Raw genomic sequence first — 27,513 nt, forward strand, 5'->3', positions numbered from 1 at the left:
GTCCACACACATCTATCTTGGGAACAGCTCCACAGACCCAAGCTTTCCAGAGCTGACAACAATGCACAACACAACCCTGGAACTGCCACAGGTTGTTTAACTCCCTGCCTTTTCCCTCTTGTGTCTGGTGTATGATACACAATATAACAATTCCTCCTTTTTAAGTATTTACAACACAACCCACAAAACCAACAATAATAATTAGAAGTGCAATTCAAATGGCTAGTAATAATAAGATAAATAAATAGGCATTCAGTCACTGTTCCACTGTATAATCCTTTAGATGGGTCGATGGACATTTCTCCTGTATAGAACACTTCAATTCAACCTCCACAAAAGGTAATTCTACCATCACTGCTGCATTTTCAGGAACAACTTTGAACTCGAAACCAGTCATTCTGAACTGTGGTAACTTGAACAGTCTGTCCATGAGCTCTATCTGTAACAGTTAATATGTGTCCAGCTGTCCTTCCAGACTTCCAGAAATGGGTGCTGAACCTAATTGGGCATTATCAGGTTGCAATTCCAGTGCTGCTTTACTAACATCTCCAGAGTTAACCACACTCCTTTTTCTCTGCTGATCCATGCGTTGGCATACAATCCTGCCATCCCCTAGCATTACCATGTAGGATACTGATCCTGTATGATAGCTGGTATCCAGTTGGGATGAGGGTCAAAGTTTTTAGTATCAACAGCTTTGCCAGCAGTCAAACTTCAGTCTTTAGCATGTTTGTCATGCTGCTTTTGCTTCTGTTGGTTTTGGTGTATTTTCCCATTAAGTATGAATGCACAAGGTCTAACCTTGACCTTAGTTTCCTTCCCTTCTGCTGGGGATAGGCCTGTGGTGTTATCCGACAATTACACAGGTAACAAGACATTTTTATATCTTTAGTACCTCCAGGTATTCTTTTAATACCCTCTTTAAATGACTGAATTGATGAATTACCATCCATCATCCATTTGATGATAGATGGTAAGATGCTGATGTAGCATGTTGCTATTTAGTTTAATAAATTTTAGGAATTTCATGCTGGTAAAAGAACTTCCATTATCTGATATAAGCATTTCAGGTAACCCATGGTTACTAAAACTGGTCCTTGATTTTCCTCTGGTTGGTTTGCTAATGAATGTGTTCATGGGATAGATGACTACCCATTTGGCATTTGCATCCACTGGTACTAAAAACATTTTCCTCAGGAATGGTCCAGCATAATCACTATGTGCTCTCCTCCAAGAGCTTCTTGGCCACTCCCAAGGATGAAGTGGAGCCACAGTAGGAGCTTTGTGACTCTCTTGACAGATAGAACAATATTGTACCTTATTCTCAGTATCAGCAGCCATCTTTGGCCACCACATGTAATTCCAGACTAACCCTTTCATGTTCATAGTATATCGTAGTGTCTGATGGAGCTCATCCAGTATTACTTCACGTCCTTGCTTTGGAATGATGACTCATGTTCCCCATAATACACACCCATCTTGCACACCAAGTTCACTGTGTCCCTTGTAATAAGGTGTGACATCCTGATTAGCTTTGGTCTGGGAGGGGCCACACACAGCATAAACTTTCTTCACCCCAAAGATAACAGCTAATCCTTCTCGATCTAGTATGTTCAGCAGACGGCAGTGTCCAGGACACAAATGCAATTGGTTTAGTTGGGGTTTGGTCCTGCTTTGAGTAGGGGGTTGGACTAGATGACCTCCTGAGATCCCTTTCAACCCTGATATTCTATGATTCTATGATTTCTCTGACCCATCCTTCATCCACAAAACAGCTAAAACAGTGCTAGTTCCAAAAAGAGATGTGTTACAAGTCAAGATCGGTTCTTTCTTAGCTTGATCACAGACCAGGACTTCTGAGGACTGCAGCAAGAGTTTAGAAACCTGAAACATTTGTGCCTGAGCTGATTTCCAGTACCATTTAACCCCCTTTTTGAGTAGCACATACAGAGGTATTGAAAGTGTTGATAATTTCAGCAAAAACTTACAGTAATAATTCAGCAAGCCTAAGTAAGTGCTCAGCTCTGAAATATTCCTGGGTGTAGGGCCATCCCAAATTGCTTTCTCTTTCTCTGTGGCTGTAGTCCCTGAGCTTTCACTTTATATCCCACTTCGTGTGCCAGGAAGGAACATTTTTAGGCACAGACCTGCTTCTGTTAGCCTGTTTAGCACGTCTGCTAAATGTTGTAAATGTTCTGTGTTTGTGGTACCTGTGATTAGTATGCCACATGTGGAATCCCCTGAATTAATCCCTCCATGGAAAATAGCAGGGGCTGAGGACACAACAAAAGGTAACCGATTGTATTTAAACAGTTTTTTGTGAGTATTTACAGTGATGTGCTGCTTGGAATCTTCTTCCAGGATGATCTGTTGGTAGGTGTGGCTCATATCTAACTTTGTGAGCAATTGCTGGCCAGCTAAAATTGCAGACAGATCCTCGGTTTTTGGAACTGGGTACTGTTCTAATTGTGAGGTGAGGCCATTGCTGCCCTGGAGCCTTCCATAGTAACTTCTGGGAAAAAATTGAGCTTATTATTTGTGAAAGGTGTTGGCTTGAAAGTCACAGCGTTGTTAGTAAGATCTGGGTGATAGCGCTATTTTGGTTAGGGGTGTAATATTTTACATAAATGGTTATACCATTACAGCCTCTAGTGTGGATGCAGTTACAGTGGTATAAAGGTGCCTTATAACCTGGATAGCTTATTCGCCATCCCCATATGGGAATAGCTATGGCAGCATAAAGCAGCTTTATACCAGTGTAACTGCATTCACACTAGGAAGTTCTACCAATTTAACTGTACCACAGTAGTTAGGATACTAGCTAGCAGTCTCCTGAAGTCCCCTAATTATACACTAGTAACCTGCTGAAGTTCTCTGTTTATGTCATGGACAATGGTAGTGCAAGTTTCCCCACAATGACCTACCAATAAACCTCAGCCAGATATGGGTGGGACCACTAGAGGGCACTACACTTTCCTTGCTCATTCAGTCTTTGAGTTCTTGGGTGAATTTGTCTACATGGGACGAATGACGATTGTGCTTTTTGTGCTGGGATGCCTGTCTGTGAGAAACTCAGCTGGACCATTGACCAGTCTTCAGATAGTTAAAGGCATTTCACCACTAATGTCTTGGGCAGGATTCGACATGGTGACCTACAGGTAAAAGGTTGTGGACTCAGACCCATTCTAGCACCCTTATGCAAAATGTTTCTTTATAGGAGTGCCAAAGCACTTTTTCTCCTTTTTTTTCTTATAAGACTAATGAGTAATTTAGCAATTGCCTGCTTTTTTTAATGTTAAACTTTTCTTTCTATATTGTAACAAACAACAACATAGACTCTAGGACAAATATAGAACAAGCATGGGCAAAGTAAATAATAGTACCAGTGTAATACAAGGGGAGTAGTATGTATATGTGGCTATATGGAGGGAAGGATAGTCTTGGGGTCAAAGCACAAGATTTATGAGTCAAGATATCAGAGTTATATTTTATCTACTCTCTGTTAGAGACTCTTGTGTGACTATGGGCAAGTCTAACAACCTCAAGTTCCTCATTCATAAAACAGCTACTTCAGAGGGACATTGCAAAGCTTGATCCACAAATGTTTGTGAAGTACTGTGAGGCCCTTGGAGGGAAGCTTTTTCAGAAGGGTAAACTACTGCAAAAGAGAGACCCTAGATTTTGTGCATTTTAACGTGTGGAAAATTAGCTTAAGACATAGTACAACTATCACGAAAAGGAAAGATACTAGTTCTGTAGAACCTTTATTTCAGTCTCATAACTGTTTTCCTGTGAAACAGTTGACATGATACTTGTAGTTTTGTTCCCTTGTTTCCCTGAAGTTGACTTGAAATCCCTGGAAGCAATTTACAAGCTACTCTTATTCCATGCCAAAAGGAGAGGAGAATGGAAAAAGTTTGCTTGTTGCTGTGTGGTAAGAGTAAAAACAACACATTGGATTCAGTCCTACTCTGGCTGAAGACGAGAGGTTTTCTGTGGCGTTGAGTGAGTGAAGGATCTGGCCCATTGTTTGTATGCAAGTTGTTCTTTACAACTCATAGAAAAGGAGAAATCTGAGTGCTAATGCCATTTGCAGGTTGCTGTGTTTGAGTTGCCATGTCAGTCTGTTACACATCTTATTTCTATTAATGGGGAACGTTAGTAAAGCAAATCATTCCATCCCCCTCGCCCTCCCAAAAGAGTGAAGAGTTCTCACTTGACACACTGGGTTAGTCCAGGACATCCTTTCCTTCAATATACAATGAAGTCCCACACATCTGAATTTCTTCCATTATCTCCCAGTCCAAGCCATTCTTTTTAAAATCATATATACAGTAGTTCCAAAAGAAAAGCATTCAAGAATCTGAGATCAATAGAGGTTTGTGTCTATAAAAATCTCCCCTCTTCACTGAATTACACAGAGCATTGGGAGCCAGGCTGTATTTATTTCAACACCATTGTGGATTTTTCAAATCATGGTCTCCCTTTGTGATATACTCGGGGAAGCCCATTAGCATCTCACTCAGGGTGGAATGTTGCAAAGGGTACCGATGCTGCTAGGTCTCAGAAGAGGAGGGTGGAGAGAGGTGTGTATCCTTGCCCAGATCATACGTCTCTCACAGACCTGTTCTTAAGTCGACATGGTGATCAATAAAAAGCATCACGGGTTGATCTGTTTGGCTTCCTGTGTAGGCTGTCTCATTCGATAAAGATCAGTTCTTCCCATCCCTTAGCTATGCTTTCTTGATGCTGAGCTGCTTTTTGTGGTTTTGGTTTTTTTTTAGGTTTGCTCCTATTTACTTGTGCAGGATGAGGAAGTGGCAATTGTCTTTGTCCAGAAGCCAAAGACGAAAGAAAAAGAAAGGGTAATTAAAATGCTCCCCTTTACTAGGATTTACCAAAAGAGAGACTAACTCTTGAGAATCCAAGAGATCACTTCCAGCCACGTGCTCTAAAGGAAGTCTCTGTGATATGCCACACTGGTGAAACGGTAGCTGCCAGCCACACTAAGCCATGCGGTGATTCCTTCAAATCGTGTAAGTGAAGCAGCACTGAGCTCTGTGACTGGTTGGGTGTGAAACCTCCAAAGACAGCAAGGTGCTGGCGGACGTGGTATTAGCAGTTTGGTAGGTGGCAGCCGAGTTCGCACTGAAGCAGTGCCCCAGCACGGTAGAGGGGATGATGTCTTGGATGAGATGTAAAACCAGAGTCCCAGCTGCTTGCTGTAGAACTACTTTGGCTTTGTACTAGACTTTGAATTAAAATTGCCCGCAGTTGTTGCAGCTCCACTGGAAGTAGCAGCAATGGGAGAGCTGGTGTAGACAAGGTGTCAGCAGCTGTTGGCATTTTTTAGAAGTTGGCCCACACTGGCACTCTCATAAATGGTCCAACATTGCCAATACCTGTGTCCCTGTCTACACTGAAGTCCCTCTTAAAGACCCACATCTACCATGCTGCCAACAGTGACTCTCAATTGATCTGTATGTAAGCTGCCCATTGTTGTTCCTCTTCCCAGACTCTGTCACTAGGCTGTGAGCTCCTGGGGGTAGGAATTGTCCTGAAGTGTTTGGAAGGTACCTATCATATAGTAGTAATGGTGGGAACTTTTAAGAAAGATAGTCCACTGGGAGTGCAGGAGCAGTGGTATTGTACAAAGGTCCCATTTTAACAGAGGCTGTATTCTCATTCTTCAATTCCATCACGGGGTAACAGGAGTCGTGACACCCATTAGTTAACTTAGTGCCAAATTTTGCCTTTTATCCCTTTGACTTGAAGGCTGTGGGGTGAGCGGAATTTGGAGTCCCACTGAATCCCTTACAGAGGCAGTTGCCAGGAACCATGGAGAGGGGCAGCCCTGTCCTACAATGACAGCAGCCTGGTCTAGTGCCCTGCTGCTGTCGGGAAGCAGCTTGAGGGAACACCATCTCACCCGGCATAGGGGACTCCCACGAGCGCTGCTCTGAAACAGGACTAAGCCCTAACATACCCAGGTGTCTGTCTGTAGCTATAGGCCCATATTTGGCAGTTACTGGCTTGGTCTCTGTTTAGCAAGGCAGAACACAGGCCATAGTGTTTGAATTGTGTATTCTGCAGTCGGGGCTAATTTTGGACCAGGCATTTACCTATGATCTGAAATATCCATTGTCACAGGTCCTGATGAAGTCCTTCCAGCTGTGCCTGCCTGTCCCAGGCAAGACGACTAGACTCACTGTTTACCGCAGTGCTTCCTGGAGAGAGAGAGACTGTTGTGTGTCCAGCACAAAGAGGCTAGACCAGTGGTTCTCAAACTAGGGCCGCCACTTGTGCAGGGAAAGCCTGCCCTTCCTGCAGCCCCCATTGGCCGGGAGCGGCGAAGTGTGGCCAGTGGGAGCCGCGCTCGGCCAAACCTGCGGATGCGGCAGGTAAACAAACCGGTCCGGCCCGCCAGTGGCTTTCCCTGAACAAGCGGTGGCCCTAGTTTGAGAACCATTGGGCTAGACTCCTCTCACCTAAAATGGGGCAGAAGGCAACAGCTGGGACAGTGGAGGAGCACAATACCTCAGGAGTGAGGTAAGGGGCACTCACTGGGTCTAGCCTGAATAGAATCTGGTTTTATAATGCGGCTTTGTCAACATCCACCCGCACTTTGAGTTGCGTGTTTCCTAGGTGTATGTAAGGGAGCTGGAACGCTGTGCTTCTTTGGACCTAGTTACTTTGCAAGGTTCAAAAACCCCAAAGAGTACATCACACCATTTCAGATCAGGTCTGGATATCCAGACTCCTGCTGGGTAGCACCTTATTCCAGGCCAGGTTGTGACTGTGTAGCTGGGCAATGGCCCTTTACTCTCTTGCATCCACTACCTGGATTCAAGAGGAAGGAGGGAGAGTGTCCTCTGTGGAGGTAGGATGGAAAGGGATGAGGAATGGGTGGAACCTTGGCTGGCCAATGACCTGGTTGGTGTAACTACACTGGCATGCTGGGGATATACACAGCTCGAAGTAAAGGACTAGGAGAGGGAACTTCCCCACTGCCTCCCTCCAAAGCAGGGGAAAACAGGGAATCACAAACTGCCTTCCTGTTTGTTCCAGGGCCAGCACAACACTGCTCTGCCATTTGCTTGGAGCTTGTTACAAAGCCACCACAGAGCCCTCCACAAGCTGACAGTGAGGTCAGTGGGGCTACTCCTGGAGCAAGGTGTCGGCTAACATGAGTAAAGGTATCAAAATTAATCCTGTAATAAGTAGCGACTCTGGTGTTCAACACATGAAACATTATTTGCTCTGTTTTAAAAGGGAAATACTGTCAAATCGCTCCTTTACAAATCTAGAGCCACCCACCCTTGGTCCTGTTAGGTTTGGCTGATTGAGTCTATTTAACATCGCTATCCCTTGCAAAATATGACATTTTGAATCCTGTATTAATTGTGTGTTTAAGGAACGAAAAGCTGCTCAGTGTGTTAAAGGCTTTTTTTTGAAGGTAGAGCACAAATATAGGAAAAATGTATCACTCCCTGAACTGATAGAAAATTAGCAAGGTCATAAAATGCATGTGTGCCTTTACCAGTGTGGCTACAGGGAAAACGAATAAACCGGCTACTCAGGACATTGATGTTTTTAGCATTAGTCAAGGCATGGCTGCTGCTGGCTCAACTTACCACATCTCCTCGCAGAGAGCTAAGACGGCCTGCTTGTCCAACCTGGGGCTAAACGTCATCCCGCCCTGCCGTCCAATAAGGAACTGCTGTTCTGTAGCTTTGCTTCTGTGGATGCTGCATCCTGCAAACCATTGTCATATCTGAGTCTGATCTAAAATAACGACTAGAGGGTTTCCTGCCTTTATTTACAAACACATACCAATATAAATATAGACACATATCTATGAAACCAGTAATTACTTAGTCAAACCCTTAATTTGTCTGAAACAGTGCAGGCATAATGGAAGCTGCCCACACACTTTTCTATTGGAAATTGCAAATGGATGAAAAAATTGGAAAAAAAAGAAAACCACATGCTCCATCAGCTTTCACACAAATGTCATTAAGCCAGGCACCAGTGTATGCGCTTACTGGAAATGGCTTTCTCCCCATCCCAACACAAACTGCTCCACTTTCTCTTCCTCTTGCCCTTCCCTCCTTTCTTATTTTTATGGGTTCTAAGGGCTTGTCTACACTACTGGCTGGATCGATGGGCAGCGATCGATCCAGCGGGGGTCGATTTATTGTGTCTAGTATAAACAAGATAAATCGACCGCTGATCGCTCTAGAGTTGACTCCGGTACTCCACCTCAACGAGAAGCACAAGGGGAATCCACAGGAGAGCATCTCCTGTTGACACACCGCAGTAATTAGATCTAAGTACGTCGACTTCAGCTACCTTATACACATAGCTGAAGTTGTGTAACTTAGATTCCCTTCCTCCTCCCCCCCCGTAGTGTAAACACACACAAGAGAGATGGAGCCATTTGATTATTTTAAATAACACCCCGCACAATGACTTTCCAACTGACTTTAAAAGGATTGTCTAAAGGTGCCATACGCTTGCTGTTGAATGTTCCTGGGGTAATTGTACTGACCAAAGATAGACTCTTGCTGTGTACCTACAGATCACAAAACTAGGGCCCCAGTACTACTTGTAGGAGTGGGGTCTTATAAGTGTTCTAGCCAGCCTAAATGACTCCTTTCTGAGGAATGTCCTTGCTGCAGGGAAGCCCCTGCCAGCAGGTGGACTCGCAAGAACTATCTCAGCCCTAGTGCAGTTGAACAATGGCATTGGGTGGCGGGTTGCTGATTTCAGGCAGGCAGGCAAGAAATTTTAAAGGGCTATGGAGCTGAAGGTGCCTCTCCCTGGCAGCTAGCTCTGCATTGGTGCTTGGCCAGAGACAACAGGGCCTTTTGACTAGATTTGTTCTCCTCACAGCTCTGTGAAGGGGGAGGAGCCTATGTCAGCTATGCAGGGGGATTAGAGAAAGAGGCCAACCATATCTGGTGAGTTGGATCAGGAACCTCCTCACGGACTTTCCAGTATAATCTGAGGACCCCCAAACAATTCGTATCATTTAAAAACAAGGTAAAAGCGAAATTAGACTGTGGCCCAGTGACCTTCCCCTCACTGCTGCTCGCACTGCAGAAGGGTTTACTTTCAGTCCTAGGGCTGTTGTAACCTCTACACAGTCCCACTATGGGGACAGCCAAAGGTAGGGGCTTGTGGCATGTGGGCGGAAGTGAGCTCATTAACACAAGCATCTCCCCAGAGCAGGTCTGTAATTCCTGAGGTTGGAGCTGTCTTCTTGGACTTATGCACCAGGTCAACACGTCGGCTAGGCTGATGTATAGCCAGCATGTGTGGCCTTCTGGGATTTGAAGGCTGCGTAAATACTCAACTAGACAGGACTTGCAGGGGATATTAACTGTTTTCAAGGGGGCTAATAACTAGCTAGTTTGTTTGTAACTTTTCATTAATCAAAATGTTCTGGGTGCAAGTTAATTTCCTTTGCTCAGTTATTACTGTATATCCTCTCTCTCTCTCGGGCTACAGTTGCTGAGAGAAATGAACTGAAAGTTTTTCTGGAATCAGATAACAGCTTATCAAGGGTTGTAGCGGATTCTCCATCACTGGAAATTTGAAAATCAAGATTGGATGTTTTTTCTTAAAGATGTGCTTTAGTTCAAACAGGAATTAATTCAGGGAAATCCTATAGCCTGTTTCAGAGGAACAGCCGTGTTAGTCTGTATTCGCAAAAAGAAAAGGAGTACTTGTGGCACCTTAGAGACTAACCAATTTATTTGAGCATGAGCTTTCGTGAGCTACAGCTCACTTCATCAGATGCATACCGTGGAAACTGCAGCAGACTTTATATATACACAGAGAATATGAAACAATACCTCCTCCCACCCCACTGTCCTGCTGGTAATAGCTTATCTAAAGTGATCAACAGGTGGGCCATTTCCACCTGAGAAAACCTGGATTTATGCAGGAAATAGCCCAACTTGATTATGTAAAGAGTTGTCACTTTGGATGGGCTAGCACCAGCAGGAGAGTGAATTTGTGTGGGGGGGTGGAGGGTGAGAAAACCTGGATTTGTGCTGGAAATGGCCCACCTGTTGATCACTTTAGATAAGCTATTACCAGCAGGACAGTGGGGTGGGAGGAGGTATTGTTTCATATTCTCTGTGTATATATAAAGTCTGCTGCAGTTTCCACGGTATGCATCTGATGAAGTGAGCTGTAGCTCACGAAAGCTCATGCTCAAATAAATTGGTTAGTCTCTAAGGTGCCACAAGTACTCCTTTCCTATAGCCTGTGTTATACAGGAGGTCAGACTAGATGATCACAATGGTCCCTTCTGGCTATATAATCTATGAATTGCTCCATGCAGGGTCTCTGGTATCTTGGTATACTGTGCTGAAATGATCTTGGGTAAACCTTTCAAAAGTGCCAGAGTTCCATTTTTAAAAGTGATTTAGTAGACTAGTAATTAACTCCCACTAATCTTACTGGAAATGGTACCATGAAAACCAGTTTCTCTGAGCTAAATAGCCTTTAATAATAAATTAATAAGGCTATCAAACTATTAAAAAAATTAATCATGATTAATTGCACTGTTAAACAATAGAATACCAGTTATTTAAATATTTTTGGATGCTTTCTAAATTTTCAAATATTTTGATTTTAATTGCAACACAGAATACAAAGCGTACAGTGCTCACTTTCTATTTATTTTTAATACAAATATTTGCACTGTAAAAAACAAAAGATTTCAATTCACCTACTACAAGTACTGTAGTGCAATCTCTTTATTATGAAAGTTGAACTTACAAATGTCGAATTATGTACAAAAAAATAACTGCACTCAAAAATAAAACAATGTAAAACTTTATAGAGACTACAAGTCCACTCAGTCCTACTTCAGCCAATCGCTCAAACAAGTTTGGTTACATTTGCAGGCGATAATGGTGCCCGCTTGTTTACTATGTCACTTGAAAGCGAGAACAGGCATTCGCATGGCACTGTCATAACTGGCATCGCAAGATATTTATGTGCCAGAGGTGCTAAAGATTCATATGTCCCTTCATGCTTCAACCACCATTCCAGAGGACATGCATCCATGCTGATGACAGGTTCCGCTCGATAACAATCCAAAGCAGAGTGGACTGATGCATGTTCATTTTCATTATCTGAGTCAGATGCCACCAGCAGAAGGTTAATTTTTTTTTTTTTGGCTGGTGGTTTGGGTTCTGTAGTTTTCACATCGGAATGTTGCTCTTCTAAGACTTCTGAAAGTATGCTCCACACCTCGTCCCTCTCAGATTTTGGACGGCAGTTCAGATTCTTAAACCTTGGGTCAAGTGCTGTAGCTATTTTTAGAACTATCACATTGGTACCTTCTTTGCGTTTTGTCAAATCTGCAGTAACACTATTTGTAAATCAAACAACATGTGCTGGGACATCATCCGAGACTTCTATAACATGAGGGCAGAATTAGGGTAAAACAGAGCAGGGGACGTACAATTCTCCCCCAAGAAGTTCAGTCACAAATTTAATTAATGCACTATTTTTTTAAGGAACATCATCATGGAAGCATGTCCATGGCAATGGTGGCTGAAGCATGAAGGGGCATATGAATGTTTAGCATATCTGGCACATAAATACCTTGCAACACCAGCTACAAAAATGCCATGCGAACATCTGTTCTAGTTTTCAGGTGACATTGTAAGTAAGAAGCAGGCAGCATTATCTCCCAAAAATGTAAACAAACTTTTTTGTCTTAGCAATTGGCTGAACAAGAAATAGGACTGAGTGGACTTGTAGGCTCTAAATATTTAATAAATTTCAACTGGTATTCTATTGTTTAAGCTTGTGATTAATATTTTTAATCGCAGTTAATTTTTTTGAGTTAATCGCGTGAGTTAACGGCGATTAAGCGACAGCCCTAATTTATAATGATACCTGGGGCTCTTGTACAGTTCTTTTCATCAGTAGATCTCAAAGCATTTTACAAGGGAGGTCTGGATCAAGGGCTGCATTCCACTGACAATGCAAATCACGGGGGGGGGGGGGGGGGGGGAATAAACAGCTAATAAAAACTGTGATGCACGGGTCTAAATACATTGCCTGGAGCCTGAATGTATGACAAGGCCTACAGGTTTTGTTAACATAATCTCACCACTTAAAACAGCAACATAGAGCCAGGTCCATTCAAAGAAAAGACAAAATTAAGGGTCATTTATTTAGCTGCGTGGAGAAAGCCTAATGGAAAGTAGAGTGGGCACAGGGGGTCTCACATAAACTTATTATTGCTCCAGTTTTACAATTCCTTCTGGGGGAAGGAGGGGCATAATAGCTGTTGAGAACTCTTCAAAGAATCTCTTGGACAGTGTCAAAAATCTTTTCAAAACACTGGTTGACTAGGCAGTGTATGTGCGCGCGTGCGGTACTTAGGTATGCTTTAGTTCCCCCTATGTTTCCCTTTGTTTTATACGCTTGCTTTATTCTATTGTAAACTACATGGTAAGATTTGGTCATAACTGTTTATACTGCGTCTAGCAAGTTAGGGCCCGATCTCTCCATTTGTTTAATTAATGAGACTGAGTCAAATCCATGCCTGGCTGAATACCAGCATGTTAGAGTTACACCAGGGAGACATTTGGACAATGATCTTTAACAGTTGTTGAATGCAAAGATACAAAACCAAATGGGTTGTAATTTCAGATACAATAGTGCTAATTTTGCTTTTACTTTTTTTTATTACAGTCTGCAGTGATTGCGAATTCTTTCCTCGTGATCTCTGCTCCAGGACCAGTGCAAGGAAAACGTATACTGATCCCGAAAACATTTGTAATAGGCTGCCAAAATGTTTCTCATTTTGGCGCATTGTAAGCAGTGGGCCTTGACAGCTTTTGTGTCACTTCGTTTATTAAAATAATTTACCTTCCCCACATACCATATTTGTTGTGTGGTTGAATGTTCACGGTGTATTATTAAAAACCTCTCCATAGTTCCACAAATCTTAAAATATATAATTAATTTGTGACTCCTATACACATCTCTCTCCCAGAGAAACCTGAGTTGCTGGTTTCATCCCACGCTGTTAGAAATTGCTGATTACATCACTTCCTCCATTTTCAAGTCAGCTAATTGGACAAAACACTGGTCCATTTTTAAAGACTCCCTCCCTTTGTAATGGGTGATCCTTGAGATGCCTAAATGTTTAGCCCATCTGCTGTTAATTTCACCGGCTCGAGGCTCCTTACGATGACTGGACTTGCAAGGGTTTACAAAAACTGTTTTTTATAAAAATCAAGGGGACAGATCCTGAAATGAGGGGCAGTCCTTTCGTTTAGGGACATATGATGACCTGCCCTGATCAACTGATTCTGATAAAACCAAGAAGCCGAGAGATCTGCATGTTTTCCTTTTGAAATCTGATTAATCTTCATACAATAAACTGAATCCCAGTGGGTAAGGTTTCATGTTTAGTACGTATGCATGACTGACTGACTGGGACTCAAGTGAGCTAAGTGTAGTTAGCAGTGGAGTTCTCAACAAACTAATTTAAGTGTTTATTACTCCTTTTCACACACTGCAATTTTCTTTTTCTTTAATGAGAATGCAGGTACCAACTGTTTAATTGTGGTTTTATTGATAGATTCACTTTTCATGGAGATCTGCAAGTTAAACATTTGCATAGAAATAGTCTCTTTCCTGGCCATCACATTCCAACTACAGAAGCCCTGCATGTTAAAAACGCCCATTGCATGAGTTATAGCAACATTTTAATAAATACTTTACAAAAATAATGCAAGTTTTTTAAATCACTGACAACTCCTTATTCCTTCCCCACAAAAAAACTCTTTAAAGAATAGCTTTTTCTGTATAATACTGTGCAGTCAGGACATGCTGGAAGGAAAAAGAATTAAGAAGGTGACTTATTGTACCCCAGTGAATATGTTCAAAAGTCTATATTCGTTTCTCCTTTTTAAAAAGTGCACTTATCTCTTTATAGCAGAACCCTTCTAATTACATGTAGGAATTAAGAAATCCCAGTTATCTCCTAGGTTTTTGTCAACATCCTTTTCCTTTTAACTGCACTCTTCAGCCTCAGCAAATTTTGGCCCTTTAGTCCTTGATCCTGCAAAGACTTACTTACACTGTTTCTTTCTTTGTACACACTGTGTGGCAGATTCTCTAGTGGTGTGAATTGTCATGACTACATTCCCTTCCATGGAGCTATGACCATTCATAGCAGCTGTAGATCTGCCCCTGTGCATAGTCCCATTGAAGTCACTGACTATGCACAGTGTGGGAAGTTAAGCACATTCATGTCTTTGCAGAATCCGAGGCCTTATTTTGGATTCTTCTGGTGTAGCCCAAAGGAACATGGCAGCTGCATCTCCTGGAAACCCTACCACATATATACAGCTAACACCTGAGTGACTGGAAGGGCAATGGAAGCTTCATCTGAGAATGATTAATGTTGGTTTATTGATCTTCAGCATTTCTACCTGTTTTCTCCTCCAATACTCAAGATCTTTCCCTCCCAACAATCCTTCCCCTCTTCTTAAAGATATGATTAAATACTTTCATTAATACAGCTCCAGTGAAAGTGTTATTTTTAACAGCTGTGTTTATATTAAATAAGTTACATATAAAAATGTTTATGAGAGTTTAGGCTTTTTGGCCCTGATACAAAAAAGACCCCTGTTCATGTGGCAAAGCAGGTAAGTTTGTGCTTATCTCTAAGCACATGTTTAAGTCCCATTGACTATAATGGATTTAAGCATGTGCTTAAGTGCTTTGCTGACTCAGGGCCTTTGAGCCTGATTCGCATTTCACTTCCCCTAACTTTACCTTGCAATTAGGAACCGATCGTGCATGATTTAAAATCAATAGGATTTAAAATTGACTTTAATGGGAGCAGGATCAGAGCTTTACTGATTTACACTGATGTAAAATCTGTATCAAGCTCTTTATTCAGCATGAATTTATTCACACTATTTTTCCCTGTGGGTTTTTCTTTCTTTTGAAATAAAATGCATTTTATTGCTATATAAGCTTCTATCATTAAAGGTTTTATGTATGTTTGTATGCAGAGAAGTGTGAGTGTGTGTGAGATATATGCATATATAAATTACACACACACACACAGAGAAAAATACACATGTATTATATACAAATATATACACTCATACTAAAGATACTGACCAACCCCCTTTCAAATAGATTGTGCCATCTATGGGAATGATCCCCATTTTCCTGTCTGAGGAGGAAAATCCCTTCAGTATTCCCTTGCTTCCTGAAACTGCTTGTAATAGTCTTCATCTGAAGGGTTTTCTGTACATTTCTGACCATTGTTAGGGGGCCGTGCTTCATTGTATCGGCTCCAGTCTCCTTTGCATATAATCCAAGGCAAAATGTCTACTTTGTAATGGAGCTCGGCGGAGAATTCTACGCTGATCAGGTTTGGTGTGCCCGCCCCTTTCCCCCGAGTAATCAGCTGCATATTGTCATCATAGCAACAGTGCTGCGCTGCTAACGTTGTGCTCTCCAAGGAAAGCATAGAGCGGATACAATATCGGGCTGTGGGCTTGTAGATCTCCAATTTTTCCTTTGGCCCACTGGCATCTTTCCAGCGAAAGTTTTTCCGCTTAATCCGATCATAGATCTCCGCAGTGCTGTAAGCGACTTCTGTGGGGTAGGTGCAAGGGCAGCTGGGTAGGTCATTAACCACTTTGTGCATGTATTTCTTCAAGAACTCACTTTTGCAGCTCATCCATCTTTCGCAACTATCAGTGTCTGTGTGAGGAGGAGAGATACATTACACAGCATGTAAATTAATGACATAGCTACCAAGATAACACAATGAAGATAACCAATGAGAGAAATGTAACTGTCCTGCAGAAAGTTCTGTGTAACCAAGTAAGGGCTATAAAGCATGCCTGCTTGCAGTGTGGTGACTTATCTTGCTACTGGATAATCAAGAAAGCAAGTAAGTGAATGATATGACAGGAAAAGGCCATCCTACTGTGCATTACATTGCCATAGCTACGTGTATCCTTGGCACTTACTCAGCTTTCATCTTCTTAGGCTTTCAAAGTGCCTTACAAACTTTAATTAAACCTGGCAACAGCCCAGTGAAGTACAATAGACATCAGACCCCGGTTTCGCAAGTGAGTGAACTTGAAGCACAGAGAGGTTAAGTGACTTGCCCTAGGTTAAACAGTGACTCCGAATTGTGAATAGATACTGGCAGCCCTTGCTGTTAACCCTCAGCTCCAAAATCACACAGCCTTCCTGTAACACCACTTGGGGTTCTGAAATGGTACGTGAGGCTCAACTGGTTTATAATGACACTAAAGACTCCAAGATGATCAGCATAGCCTTGTATTTATGAAAAATACTTTGGTTAGGGCTTCATTTATTTTTCTCTTGTCACGTCCTCTGCCTCTCCCAAAAGGATCTTTCAAACAGCTGCAGTTCGAACATGGAAGACTGGTCTACAGCACCCAGTAGCAGTTCCAGTTACATGATGTACCATCAGACAATTTCCATAAATTAGGATGGTCTAATGGCACTAGACCTACGAATTTTGGTGCAGCGTGGAGGGGTGGCCAGAGTAGAACATTTACAGCTGCTGTTAATGGATTATGTAGAAGGGGACTGGAGAGAATCAGTCAAGTTTCTCATATTGTTTTTTGGGGGTCCAAATCATCTCAAACTATGGGTCTGGTCCCACACGTAGGGGCTTCATTCCAGATTCATAGAATCGTACAATATCAGGGTTGCAAGGAATCTCAGAAGGTCATCTAGGCTAACCCCCCTGCTCAAAGCAGGACCAATCCCCAACTAAATCATCCCAGCCAGGGCTTTGTCAAGCCTGACCTTAAAGACCTCTAAGGAAGGAGATTCCACCGCCTCCCTCGGTAACCCATTCCAGTGCTTCACCATCCTCCTAGTGAAAAAGTTTTTTCCTAATATCCAACCTAAACCTCCCCCACTGCAACTTGAGATCATTACTCCTTGTTCTGTCATCTGCTACCACCGAGAACAGTCTAGATCCATCCTCTTTGGAACTCCCTTTCAGGTAGTTAAAAGCAGCTATCAAATTCCCCCTCATTCTTCTCTTCTGCAAACTAAATAATCCCAGTCCCCTCAGCCTCTCCTCATAAGTCATGTGCTCCAGCCCCCTAATCATTTGTGTTGCCCTCCACTGGACTCTTTCCAATTTTTCCACATCCTTTTTGTAGTGTGGGACCCAAAACTGGACACAGTACTCCAGATGAGGCCTCACCAATGCTGAATAGAGGGGAATGATCATGTCCCTGGATCTGCTGGCAATGCCCCTACTTATACAGCCCAAAATGCTGTTAGCCTTCTTGGCAACAAGGGCACACTGTTGACTCATATCCAGCTTCTCGTCCACTGTAACCCCTAGATCTCTTTCTGCAGAACTGCTGCCTCGCCACTTGGTTCCTAGCAACTTTACTTATGTCATCTGCATTCAATGGGTCTCATCACATGAGTAAGGTGAGCAAAGTTTGGGCCTAAATATTCCAAACATATTAACTCAACGATTTCATGTTCAGTTTTTCATACATTTAAGTCACATTCCCAGTTGTCAATAAGTACTATAGTTTGCCTTACAAGCATACACTAGAATTCGGCATGCCAGGTAACACTGTTGATCCAACTTGTCTAGTATCCTACCTCCGTAAGTGACCAATCCCTGATGCTTCCATGGTAGGGAATAAAACGTGGCCCATTATGTGCACTGTTGTACATGAATGGAAGAAAGTTACATACAGTAATCAGCTCCTACCCTGAGGCATTGATTTGGTTGACCCTATCTTGCCAGCCACAGCTACAAATGCTATCATTGCTCATAAAATTATCCCGCTCACATCAGCTACAGCTGTAACGCTTATAAAAATGACCATGAATAAAATGCTGCTATAGCGCCTTCAACTGAGGCTATCGAAGCGCTTGCAAATTAACGTTGAGCAGTATAGCACTGCTGTGAGGTAAGGACGCAGCATCCCTGTTTTACAACTGGGGGAACTGAGGCACAGAGAGCGACTTTGGTGATTTGCGGAAAGTTATTCAGAAAGAATCCCGTGACAGAGCTAGGGATAGAACCAAGATACTCTGAGGTCTAGTGCTGTTCCTTAACAATAAAATAATTAACAGAAATTTGACTCATTTTTAAGACAGAGGCTTATGAGCCCAAATATTATAGTGATAGTTTTAAAAAAAAATCCTAAAAGGAGCTTGTCTCTTTACAGTAAGAAATACTAGATGGCCAGCTGCTTACCAACTTCGAATAGCTTGGTGGCATTGAACTCTTCGCTTCCTGCAAGTAAGCTCACTTCTGTGGCAGCTGTCCTGAAGGTGTCTTCAATCCCTAAAGACAAACACAAACTAATAGCTGTGTTTTCTTAACAGTAAATAACAATGAAAAACAAAAACAAACAAAGTTTTTATTGCATTGCCTCTGTTGAGTTTAGTGCTGGAGGAAAACATTAACAATATAATGATGAGAAACAGGCTGACCTTGCGGTTTCCCTGTAGATAACTGGTGTACTTGCTCAGCCGTCTTTCAAATAGCCAGGCCAAAAGTTCCAAACTTGGGTGCCTAGAGCTAGTTAGGGCACCTACATCTATATTTAGGTATGTAACTAAGTGGCCTGGTTTTTCAAAGCTGCCCAGTAACTCCCAGGAATTCCAATAGAAGCTTCAGGTGCAAAGTACCAGTGAAAATCCATCCATTTGGTTAGGTGGCCAAGTTTACAGATCCAGATAGCCTTTTCCTAGCATGTGTTAGGGATGGTTGATGACATCTCAACTTGTTGAGAAATTTCTTAGTGAAAGCTGTAAAGCACAATGTGGAATCTGAAACCTAGTGGAGCCCATGCTCCAGCTGAGTTGAAATGCTCCAAAATGCTTAACTGGCACTTTTTTGTGGGGGGAGCTGGAGCAGCGATGGTCCCAGGTCAGGTGGCTCCTTTCTCTCCCCAGCTGCAGAGAGTCAGTAAGTGCTGATGCTAGGCCTGGGTGGGGGCACTTGGCAGCAAGTCAGCTGGAGGGAGCTGGGGATGCTGCAGCCAGGGGAGCATTGGGGTACAGAGCTGCCAGGAGTCCAGGGTGGAGCTGGAGTCGGGCAGCAGGACCACATGGATAGTGGAGGGAGGAGCCTGGCCCAGGTAGGGAGAGGCAGGGACAGGACAGACTCTATGGAGACTCCCTGCTCGCCCAGGCCTCCCTCAGCTCCCCCGGTCTTTCTCCCTGCTCCCCGCACTACCTCTCAGCCACCCTCTGCTCCCTTCCAGGGCCTCCCACGGCCCTGCATTCCAGCACTGCTGTTTCAGACTCCAACACTGGTTGGAGACCACCTCAGCTCCACCTTTTAAACTGATGGGCGACTTGCTAACATGTTCATGTTTACTTGTTGGCAGGATACCAAATGTTTTTCAGTGAGTGAATGCAATAGCACCTGCCCCCACAAGCTGAAAATGTATTTGTGTGCTTTGTTCTTCAGTTACATTCTCTTCCGCTGCTAGGGGAATGAAAGGAGTTGGGAGGAAAGAGACAAATATGGAGATAATGGTCCACAAATCTTAGAAACTTGGGTTGCCTGGCAAGCTCCAGGAAAGCATTTGGCACCAGCCGAGAGAACCATGGAATAACAAAAAAAAGTGTGAAAACACGGTCATTACTGGGCTAATTGTATCATGCTCAAATGAACACCCTTTCGATGCTATTTTATTGAGCATATATGTACTTAGCTAACTACTATTCTCTTTATATGAAAGCCCTTCAAAGAAGCCTTTCAGCATGTAATTTTTATTCCACTGCATCATATATTTCAAAAGTAAGACCAGAAAACTCTCAGGATACAAAAACCGTGTGGTTAATGTAGCCTGTTTCCCTTCCATCCCCTTTCCAGTGAACTTTATTGTGGGCTTGTTACTGGTGCACAGTAATACAAACCAGTGCCTTGCAGAGCTTCCAAAGAGCCTCAGGCTTCCTTACAATAATTTATTGTAAGGGCTTTGCCTTAACTGCAGCTGTAGATGCAGAATAATAGATACCCCAGAATCCTTACAAGGTAATAATTCGCTGCAGAGGTTCTGCTGGCAGTATAAACAGTAGACGCTGAGCTTTTTGCCCTGATCATTTTAAAAATACCAGCAGAGACTCGAAGAGTGTATTACATTTTCCTTGCTGATCCTCAGGTGTCTGTTATGTGACATAATACATTCTTTCAAGTCTGCCATGGTTTGATGCTCGATGGTAATAAATACCTGAGACTATAACTGGGAGATGGTGACCTCTTCTGGATTTAACCCATTGTTCAGGTTTGATGGGGTGGGGGAATGATCAGCTAGCAGATTACTTGTATGTGTGAGAGTCAGTGTTTCCTGCAGTGGCTAGCAAACAGCAAGCAACATCCTGAGATGGATGGGTGTGCACGTCAGAGAGTAACTGCCACACACTGCTTGTAGAGTGACTTTAAAAATCTCTTGCAGTGCTGGTATTTGTATAGTCCCAGTGCAACAGCTGATCTCATACTTAGGATTTTACAGGTCTTTCACTTCCTTTACCTTCCAAACTGTGAAGCTAAACGTGGCAAAATGTTGGTGAAATGCAATCTGCTGGGGTGTGCTCCCCCTGGCTCTGCCCAGGCACCCCCTTCCCCCAAGGCCCCACCCCCACCCTGCTTCTTCTCACCCCTGCTCTGCCCCCACCCTGCCCAGTTCGGACCCCAGCCCTGAGCGCACGGCACCCTCGCTTCTCCCCCCCCCGTGCCTCCTGCCGCTGCGAAACAGCTGATCCGTGGCAGGCGGCAGGAGGGAGAGGGAGGCACTGATCAGTGGGGCCTGCCAGTGGGCAGGAAGCACGGAGGGGAGGGGAAGGTTCTGGTAGGGGGGCTGCCAGTGGCTGCTCAGCACCCACCATTTTTTCCCCATGGGTGCTCCAGTCCCGGAGCACCCACGGAGTCGGCACCTATGTACTGTAATGTGGATACACCATTCTGCTCTCTGCAGTGTAATTATACAGCTGCAATGCATCACTATATCACAATGCTTCTAACGATCCAAACAGAAATCAATGTTTAAATAAAAGCAGCCCAGAATCTTGCATGTCAATCGTTTTGGGGGCCCAATTTTGATTTCATGAAAAGCATGATAACGGCACCCCAAAAAGTGGGTGTGCAAATGTGGATTAATATGTATAAGCAGAGGATCCTCTCAACACGTCGCTCAAGCTGAAACCACATCCTTAATCTGCCCTGTTGTACACAGGCATTGAAGGGCCAAACCTGCCGGTGTTGAGAATTTTCCAATTTGTAGGCAAAATGGACTAGGAGAGAGAGATGGCATTTTAGCCTTAATTCTAGACTTGCTGGTTTGTATTAAGAGACAGGAGCTTTGTGGTTTAATGTCTATTAAAACAAAAATGAAAAATCCCTTGAGTCACCTGCAACAGCTCTTTAGAACATTACTCCTGAGGGTATTCTGCGCCTAAACGTTCTGCATCAAAACATTTAAAATTCCGTGCACATTTTAAAATTCTGCAAAATTCTGAAAGTTTTATTTGTCAATAAATAAACGTAGAGGCTGCAGCATGGCAGTGGGGAGCACAGGCCACTGGCTGCACGAAGGTGGGAAATCACCCACCCCCGGGAGACAGACTCAGTGGTGAGGCTGCACCTGACCCTGACATAGCACAAGGCCTGGGCCTGCCCCAGAAACACCCTTGGACCCTGCAAGGCGCACTAGGTGTGGGGCAGGCAGGCTCAAGGCAGGATCCAAGTGTAGAGGGGCTCAGTGTGGGGGGATCCAGGTGTGGGGGGTGAGAGGACTCTGGGTACAGGTAGCCCAGTGTGGGGTCTAGATGTGAGGGGATCTGGATTCACAGAGGCTTGTTGGGGGGATTCCAGGTGCCGGGGCAATGGGATTCTGCAGGGGCTTCCGGGTGTGAGAGTCTCAGTAGGGGGGTCTGGGTGCTGGGGGACTGGGGGTCTAGGTGCAGCTAGTTGGGGGTCAGTGGTGTGGGGGTCTGGATGTGGGGGCTCAGGATGTGCAGGGGGTGGGGCTCTTGAGTGCAGGGAGTTCACTGGGGGGGTGGTGGTCTGGGTGCAGGGGTGGGAGTCCGGAGGCAGGGGGGTCTAGGTTCAGGGGGCTCCAGATGCAGGGGTTGAGCGTCAATGGGGTGAGGCTTGGGTATGGAGGACTAGGGAAGTTCTAGGTGTACACGGTGAGGCTTGATGGGGGTGTCTGGGTATGGGCGGCCCAGATGCACAGGAGTTGAGTGGATGGGGGAAACAGCTCCCCGTACAGTGACCCCTCCCCCCCTGCAGCTGAGGAGCGATGGGGGCAGGAAGCAGGGGAGGATGCTGAGCTTCCTGCAACTGGAGGAGATTTCTAGGGGTGGGTCTAACACAGCCCCAGCCGCTCCTTGCAGGGGGAAGAGGAAATCCCGTCCTCTCCTGCCTCCAGCCCAGCCAGGACTAGCAGCTGATCCCAGCTCAGGTTAGGAGCCACTGACTGGGGTGTCCCCAGCCCTGTGGTGATTTACCTCTCCACCAGCTGCTCCAGGTGCCTAAAACGATGTACCTGCACAGCTAGGAGTGGTGCATGACTGCTCTTGCAGCTTCCCTTTGCTTCCCTGTCAGAAAGTCATTTTTCTGCGGGGAAGCAAAGAAATCTGCGAGGGACGTGAATTCTGCACATGTGCAGTGGCACAGAATTTCCCCAGGAGCAGAACATCTAGGGTATAAGGCCATGTTTCAGATCTCCTTTAAAGCCACTTTGCAGACAGTTGGCATGATACTTTAAAAGGCATATTATTAACTAATATGGAGCCATTATTCCTGACATTATGGCAAGTATATACATTAAATGTATTGCAACGTATGTACTTATTTTCAAATAATAGTCACGTGGCTGTTTTAAAATTGTAAAATTAAAAAACCAAATGCATTCTAGGTGAAATGAGTGCACATTTCTTTTGGCAAAAGCTTCAGTCCTGTGACGTGCGGACTGTTCGGGTAGGCAAGAAGTAACTGCAGCAACAAAAGAAGTTTGCTTTTAGACTGAAACTTTCTGTAACAAATTTAACGCCTTGTAGGTGACAACACTGGATTTAATAACAAATGCTTTGTTAATTTAAAAATAAAAATAGAACTACCCTAAAACATAAAAGACAGACATGGTACATTAACATTAAAATACCATGTCTGTCTTTTACATTTTAGGGTAGTTCTATTTTTTTTTATGCTGCCACATATGAAATAAAAGTTCATAAGTGACCTTCAGGATTGGAACACCACTTTCTAATAGCACTGTTACCCACCCATGGCCTAAATGTGATGCAGGCCTTTAACCATGTATGGTGAAGCCCGCCAAACCCAGTGCTCTGTCCCCTCGTACAATGATCTTTCTAATAACAATTCAGGTTCTCTCTTTAAAAAAACAACCACCACCATTTGTTAAACAAACCTGGGCAGTTTGGCCTATCACATGTCCTCGACTCAGTGGCTGTGCAGGCATATCCACAGGACCTGGTTCGCTTCTGATTGCCATTCCCGCAGGTTACGCTGCAAATGGACCATGGGCTCCAGTCTCCCTCTCCATCAATATAATCTATCCAGGAACAAAGATGAGGAAGGAAATGAAAAACAAAAACCCTACTACCAAAAACTACTGTATAGATGGTGGTTTTTATTAAGTAGGCATAGCAAGAATGGAATCCAGATGTCTCTACCTGAAACCTGGGCTGAGTGCCAGGCTTAAGCCTGCTGTTTAAATGGTTTTCACACTTGACTCTCCTCAGGGACGTGCATGCAACATTATTTGAAAAAATATTTCCTTTCTCTTTTGACCTTTTGGCAGCCGAGAATCTTCAGCTGTAAAGCTGGGTCATGAACTAACAGAACATCTATTGAAACTTTATTTTTCCATTGGTAGGAATATACTTTCTGATCATAAACCGATCAGATATGTAATAAAAACATTTACTTTAACCCCGCCCGAATAAACCCCTCTAAACATATCTATAGCACACAAAGATATTCAAAACTTAATTGGATTTTAGGACAGAATGCAGGTTGGATTCTGTTTGGGTAGTTGATTGTATGCGGAAATATTTCAGCTTCATTCTTTAATCTCCCCACACGTCAGAGCAACGTCTATAACTCACATGTTATAGAAGAAGTTACTGCCGTAGTGAATTACGAGCTCTTTTCAAACCCGTGTAATGAACATTTTATAACCCTAACTAAATGATTAACTGTTGTCAGTGAGGGCCTGATCCTGCACCATTAAAAGCTCTTTGGGTCAGGAACCAGCCTTTTGTTCTGTAATGACTGGGGCTTCTAGGCACTACCACAGTGGAAATAATACAAACATGACTCGGCCCAAATTGAGTGAAATATTCCCCTGACTAGCCCGGGAAGCCGAGAGCGCAGAGTGTACTACCTAATCCCGCTTCACTCCCGATATCAAAGATGCCACTTCAGTGTTACACATTTGCTAGCAGACCAACCAAGCTCCTGTCTCTCACTATGTAAAGGACCGGGCTAGTGCAGAGTTTTCTGCTGGGGTTAGAGGTGTCTATTTTATAACACGGTTTGTTTTATTGCCAGTGTGGACAGAAAACATGGACAATAAACCCCATTAAAGATGGGTGTTTGTTTTAGCCTACAGAATCCACACTCGGAATAGAAATCTTCTTTTAACACTGATGCCCTTAGGTGTGGCAGAGCACTGTACATCTTTTTGTAGTACTAAAATTTGTCCACAAATACAGGTACAAGAAGAAAGGACTTTAAATAAGTATTCAATACTTATGTACATATTTAAATATAACATTCAGCAAAAAAGCTCTCTCTAAGTTAAGGCTCTAGACTCAAACCTAATCAAAACAAGGGAAACAAAGGGCAGGTCTACACTACAGCCCGGATCTATGCACTGAGATCGATCCACCAGCGGTCGATTTAGTGGGTCTACTGAAGACCCGCCAAATCAACAGCAGATCGCTCTCCAGTCGATCCCTGTACTTCCCCCCCACTACCCCGAGGAGAAGAGTAAGGTAAGTTGATGGGAGAATTTCTCCCTTCAACCCCCCGTGGTGTAGACCCCGCGGTAACTCGACCTAAGGTACGTCGACACCAGCAACGTTATTCACGTAGCTGGAGTTGAGTAGCGTAGGTTGACTTACCGGGGTAGTGTAGACTTGGCATAAGGCTGAAACAGTAAGCTAAAGCCGCTTTGTGTGTAGATGATGCAACATGACTGACAGGGAATAAAACCACTGCTTTGAAATGCTGCTCTACCTCACATCTTAAGTATAGGGCCCTACTAAATTCACGGTCCATTTTTGGTCAATTTCACAGTCATAGGATTTTTAAAATAGTAAATTTGATGATTTCAGCTATTTAAATCTGAAATTTCATGGTGTTGTAATTGTAGAGGTCCTGACCCAAAAAGGAGTTGTTGCGGGGAGGGGGGTTGGGGGGCTGGCAAGGTTATTGTGTGTGGGGGTGGTTGTGATATAATTCCCTTACTTCTGTGCTGCTGCTGATGGCGGCGCTGCCTTCAGCCTCGGGCAGCTGGAGAGCGGCGGCTGCTGGCCGGGAGCCCAGCTCTGAAGGCAGCGCCGCGGCTAGCAGCAGCGCAGAGGTAAGGATGGCCCGGTAGGGTGTTGCCACCCTTACTTCTGCGCTGCTGCCTGCAGAGCTGGGCCCTCAGTCAGCCCTTTGGCCGCCCAGCTCTCAAGACAGTAGCACAGAAGTAAGGGTGGCATGGTAGGGTGTTGACACCCTTATTTCCGCGCTGCTGCTGGCAGGGCGCTGCCTTCAGAGCTGGGCGCCTGGTCAACAGCCACCCCTCTCCGGCCGACCAGCTCTGAAGGCAGCACAGAAGTAAGTGGCAACACTGCAAAGCCCCTAAAATAACTTTGTGACCCCCCTATAACTCCCTTTTGGATCAGGACCCCCAATTTGAGAAAGGCTCATCTCCCCCATGAAATATGTAGAGTATAGAGTAAAAGCACACAAAAAAGACCAAATTTCACAGGGGAAGACCATATTTCACGGTCCGTGAAATGTTCTTCATGGTCGTGAATTTGGTAGGGCCCTACTGAAGTATATATTGATTTACAGCTTCATCCTTAGAGGCACTGAACCATTTGCACCTCCCATAGTGTGCATGAAAAGTCATCTCCCAGAAGTCATCCCAAAATGTGTAGCTATAGCCCAATGCGATGGTAAGGAAATAATTCCTCCTTTCTATTTTCTGCTTTCAGCAACTGTTTCATACAACAAGCTGAAAACAATTGTTTTCCCCATGATACATCTGGAACAGAATTACACAAGCAAAATGTTCCTGCTGTCTATGCCACTCCCTACACAGGAGTCAACGTAACTTGTCTTATTTATATCTCAACCAAACATGACCACATTGTAGTTCTCACTCATTTATCCTCCAGTTACATTTTAGCTTCCAAATCACTGCACATGGTTCTAAATTTGTAGTTATCCTTACACTAAAAATAAATGAGACCTTGTTTCCTTTGTTTAAAAAAAGTACACTTATGAATAAAAAAAAATTCTTGTAGGATAACTGGTATAATTTTCAAGATTATAGACTTTCAAGTGGAATGTGGTACCACAGCCTAGTTTGTGCATCTGCACAGATTTGTCTTTAAAAGCCAATGAACAAAAGCCACATGTTGGAAAAATTCTATTTTGCTTGGCCTACTTTCAGCGATGCCTCACCATTCTCATTTTCCCCCAAACTAGTTTTACAATCCCAAGGTGCCCATAAGAGGTCTGGAATGCGAACTCACCATACTCTGGCTGTTCCTTGGATTCAAAAGTCCGGTGGTTGGGTGCATGCCTATCCCACTCACCAAGAGGGTTTAGGAAGTTGCTGTCTTCGGTGGTGCTGTCATGCTTGTAGTCCTGGTCACCGCTACTCATGCGAGTCAAAGTGGATGACGTCTGCCACCAGTTCCTCCAGTCAGGGGATGGGACTGGCCAGCTAGGTTTGCTACTCTCTTTGTGTAGATCCTTCTCTGGTTCAGTATCAGGGCCATCAACCACTTCTATGGTAACCTAGAGAATTCAAGTTATGCCAGGTCAGTCAGCATGCACAATCCAAAACTAGATCATCTCCACAGAGAGTGTATCAGTGGGAAATCTTCTATACAGCAGAGACACGGGACTGATGTTATCTAGCAAAGGGGGCTTATAATCCTTTGGGGCTAGCCGGTTATAAACCATATGTGGATTACTATGAGCCTAGAGATATGCAGAAACTGAGTGATCCCTTCTGCCACCTCTTCCGTTGTCAAATCTTGGAGCAAAAAGGCCAAAAAAAAAAAAAAAATCCTGAACAAAACAAGAACCAAACCTGCATTTTAAACCTTTACAGTGAAGCTTTCTGTCTTCAGGGGAAAAAGTCGTTTAAAAGTTTATGAAGAAGAAAAGGAAAAAAACACTCACTTTAAATTCATTGGGCCTGAATATGAAGT

At 43.8% G+C, this 27,513-nt stretch overlaps 1 protein-coding gene and 1 long non-coding RNA gene across 2 annotated transcripts in view; one reads left to right on the forward strand and one right to left on the reverse strand.

Annotated features, from left to right (window-relative positions):
* Positions 1-7,079: 7,079 nt before the first annotated feature.
* LOC142071467 (uncharacterized) lies at positions 7,080-12,916 on the forward strand. The gene is made up of 2 exons (XR_012667498.1): positions 7,080-7,196; positions 12,730-12,916. It is a non-coding gene; the product is annotated as an uncharacterized LOC142071467 (long non-coding RNA).
* A 680-nt stretch (positions 12,917-13,596) lies between these two features.
* Positions 13,597-27,513, reverse strand: part of ISM1 (isthmin 1) — a 71,978-nt gene continuing 58,061 nt past the window's right edge. The window contains exons 3-6 of the mRNA XM_048842609.2: positions 26,827-27,094; positions 23,478-23,621; positions 18,287-18,376; positions 13,597-15,771 (exon numbers count right to left, since the gene is read on the reverse strand). Of these exons, the coding sequence (XP_048698566.2) occupies positions 15,254-15,771; positions 18,287-18,376; positions 23,478-23,621; positions 26,827-27,094 (1,020 nt within the window). The 3' untranslated portion in view covers positions 13,597-15,253. The remainder of the gene's footprint in view (positions 15,772-18,286; positions 18,377-23,477; positions 23,622-26,826; positions 27,095-27,513) is intronic.

This window comes from Caretta caretta, chromosome 3, assembly GCF_965140235.1.
Source record: "Caretta caretta isolate rCarCar2 chromosome 3, rCarCar1.hap1, whole genome shotgun sequence".
Taxonomy (NCBI): Eukaryota; Metazoa; Chordata; order Testudines; family Cheloniidae; genus Caretta; species Caretta caretta.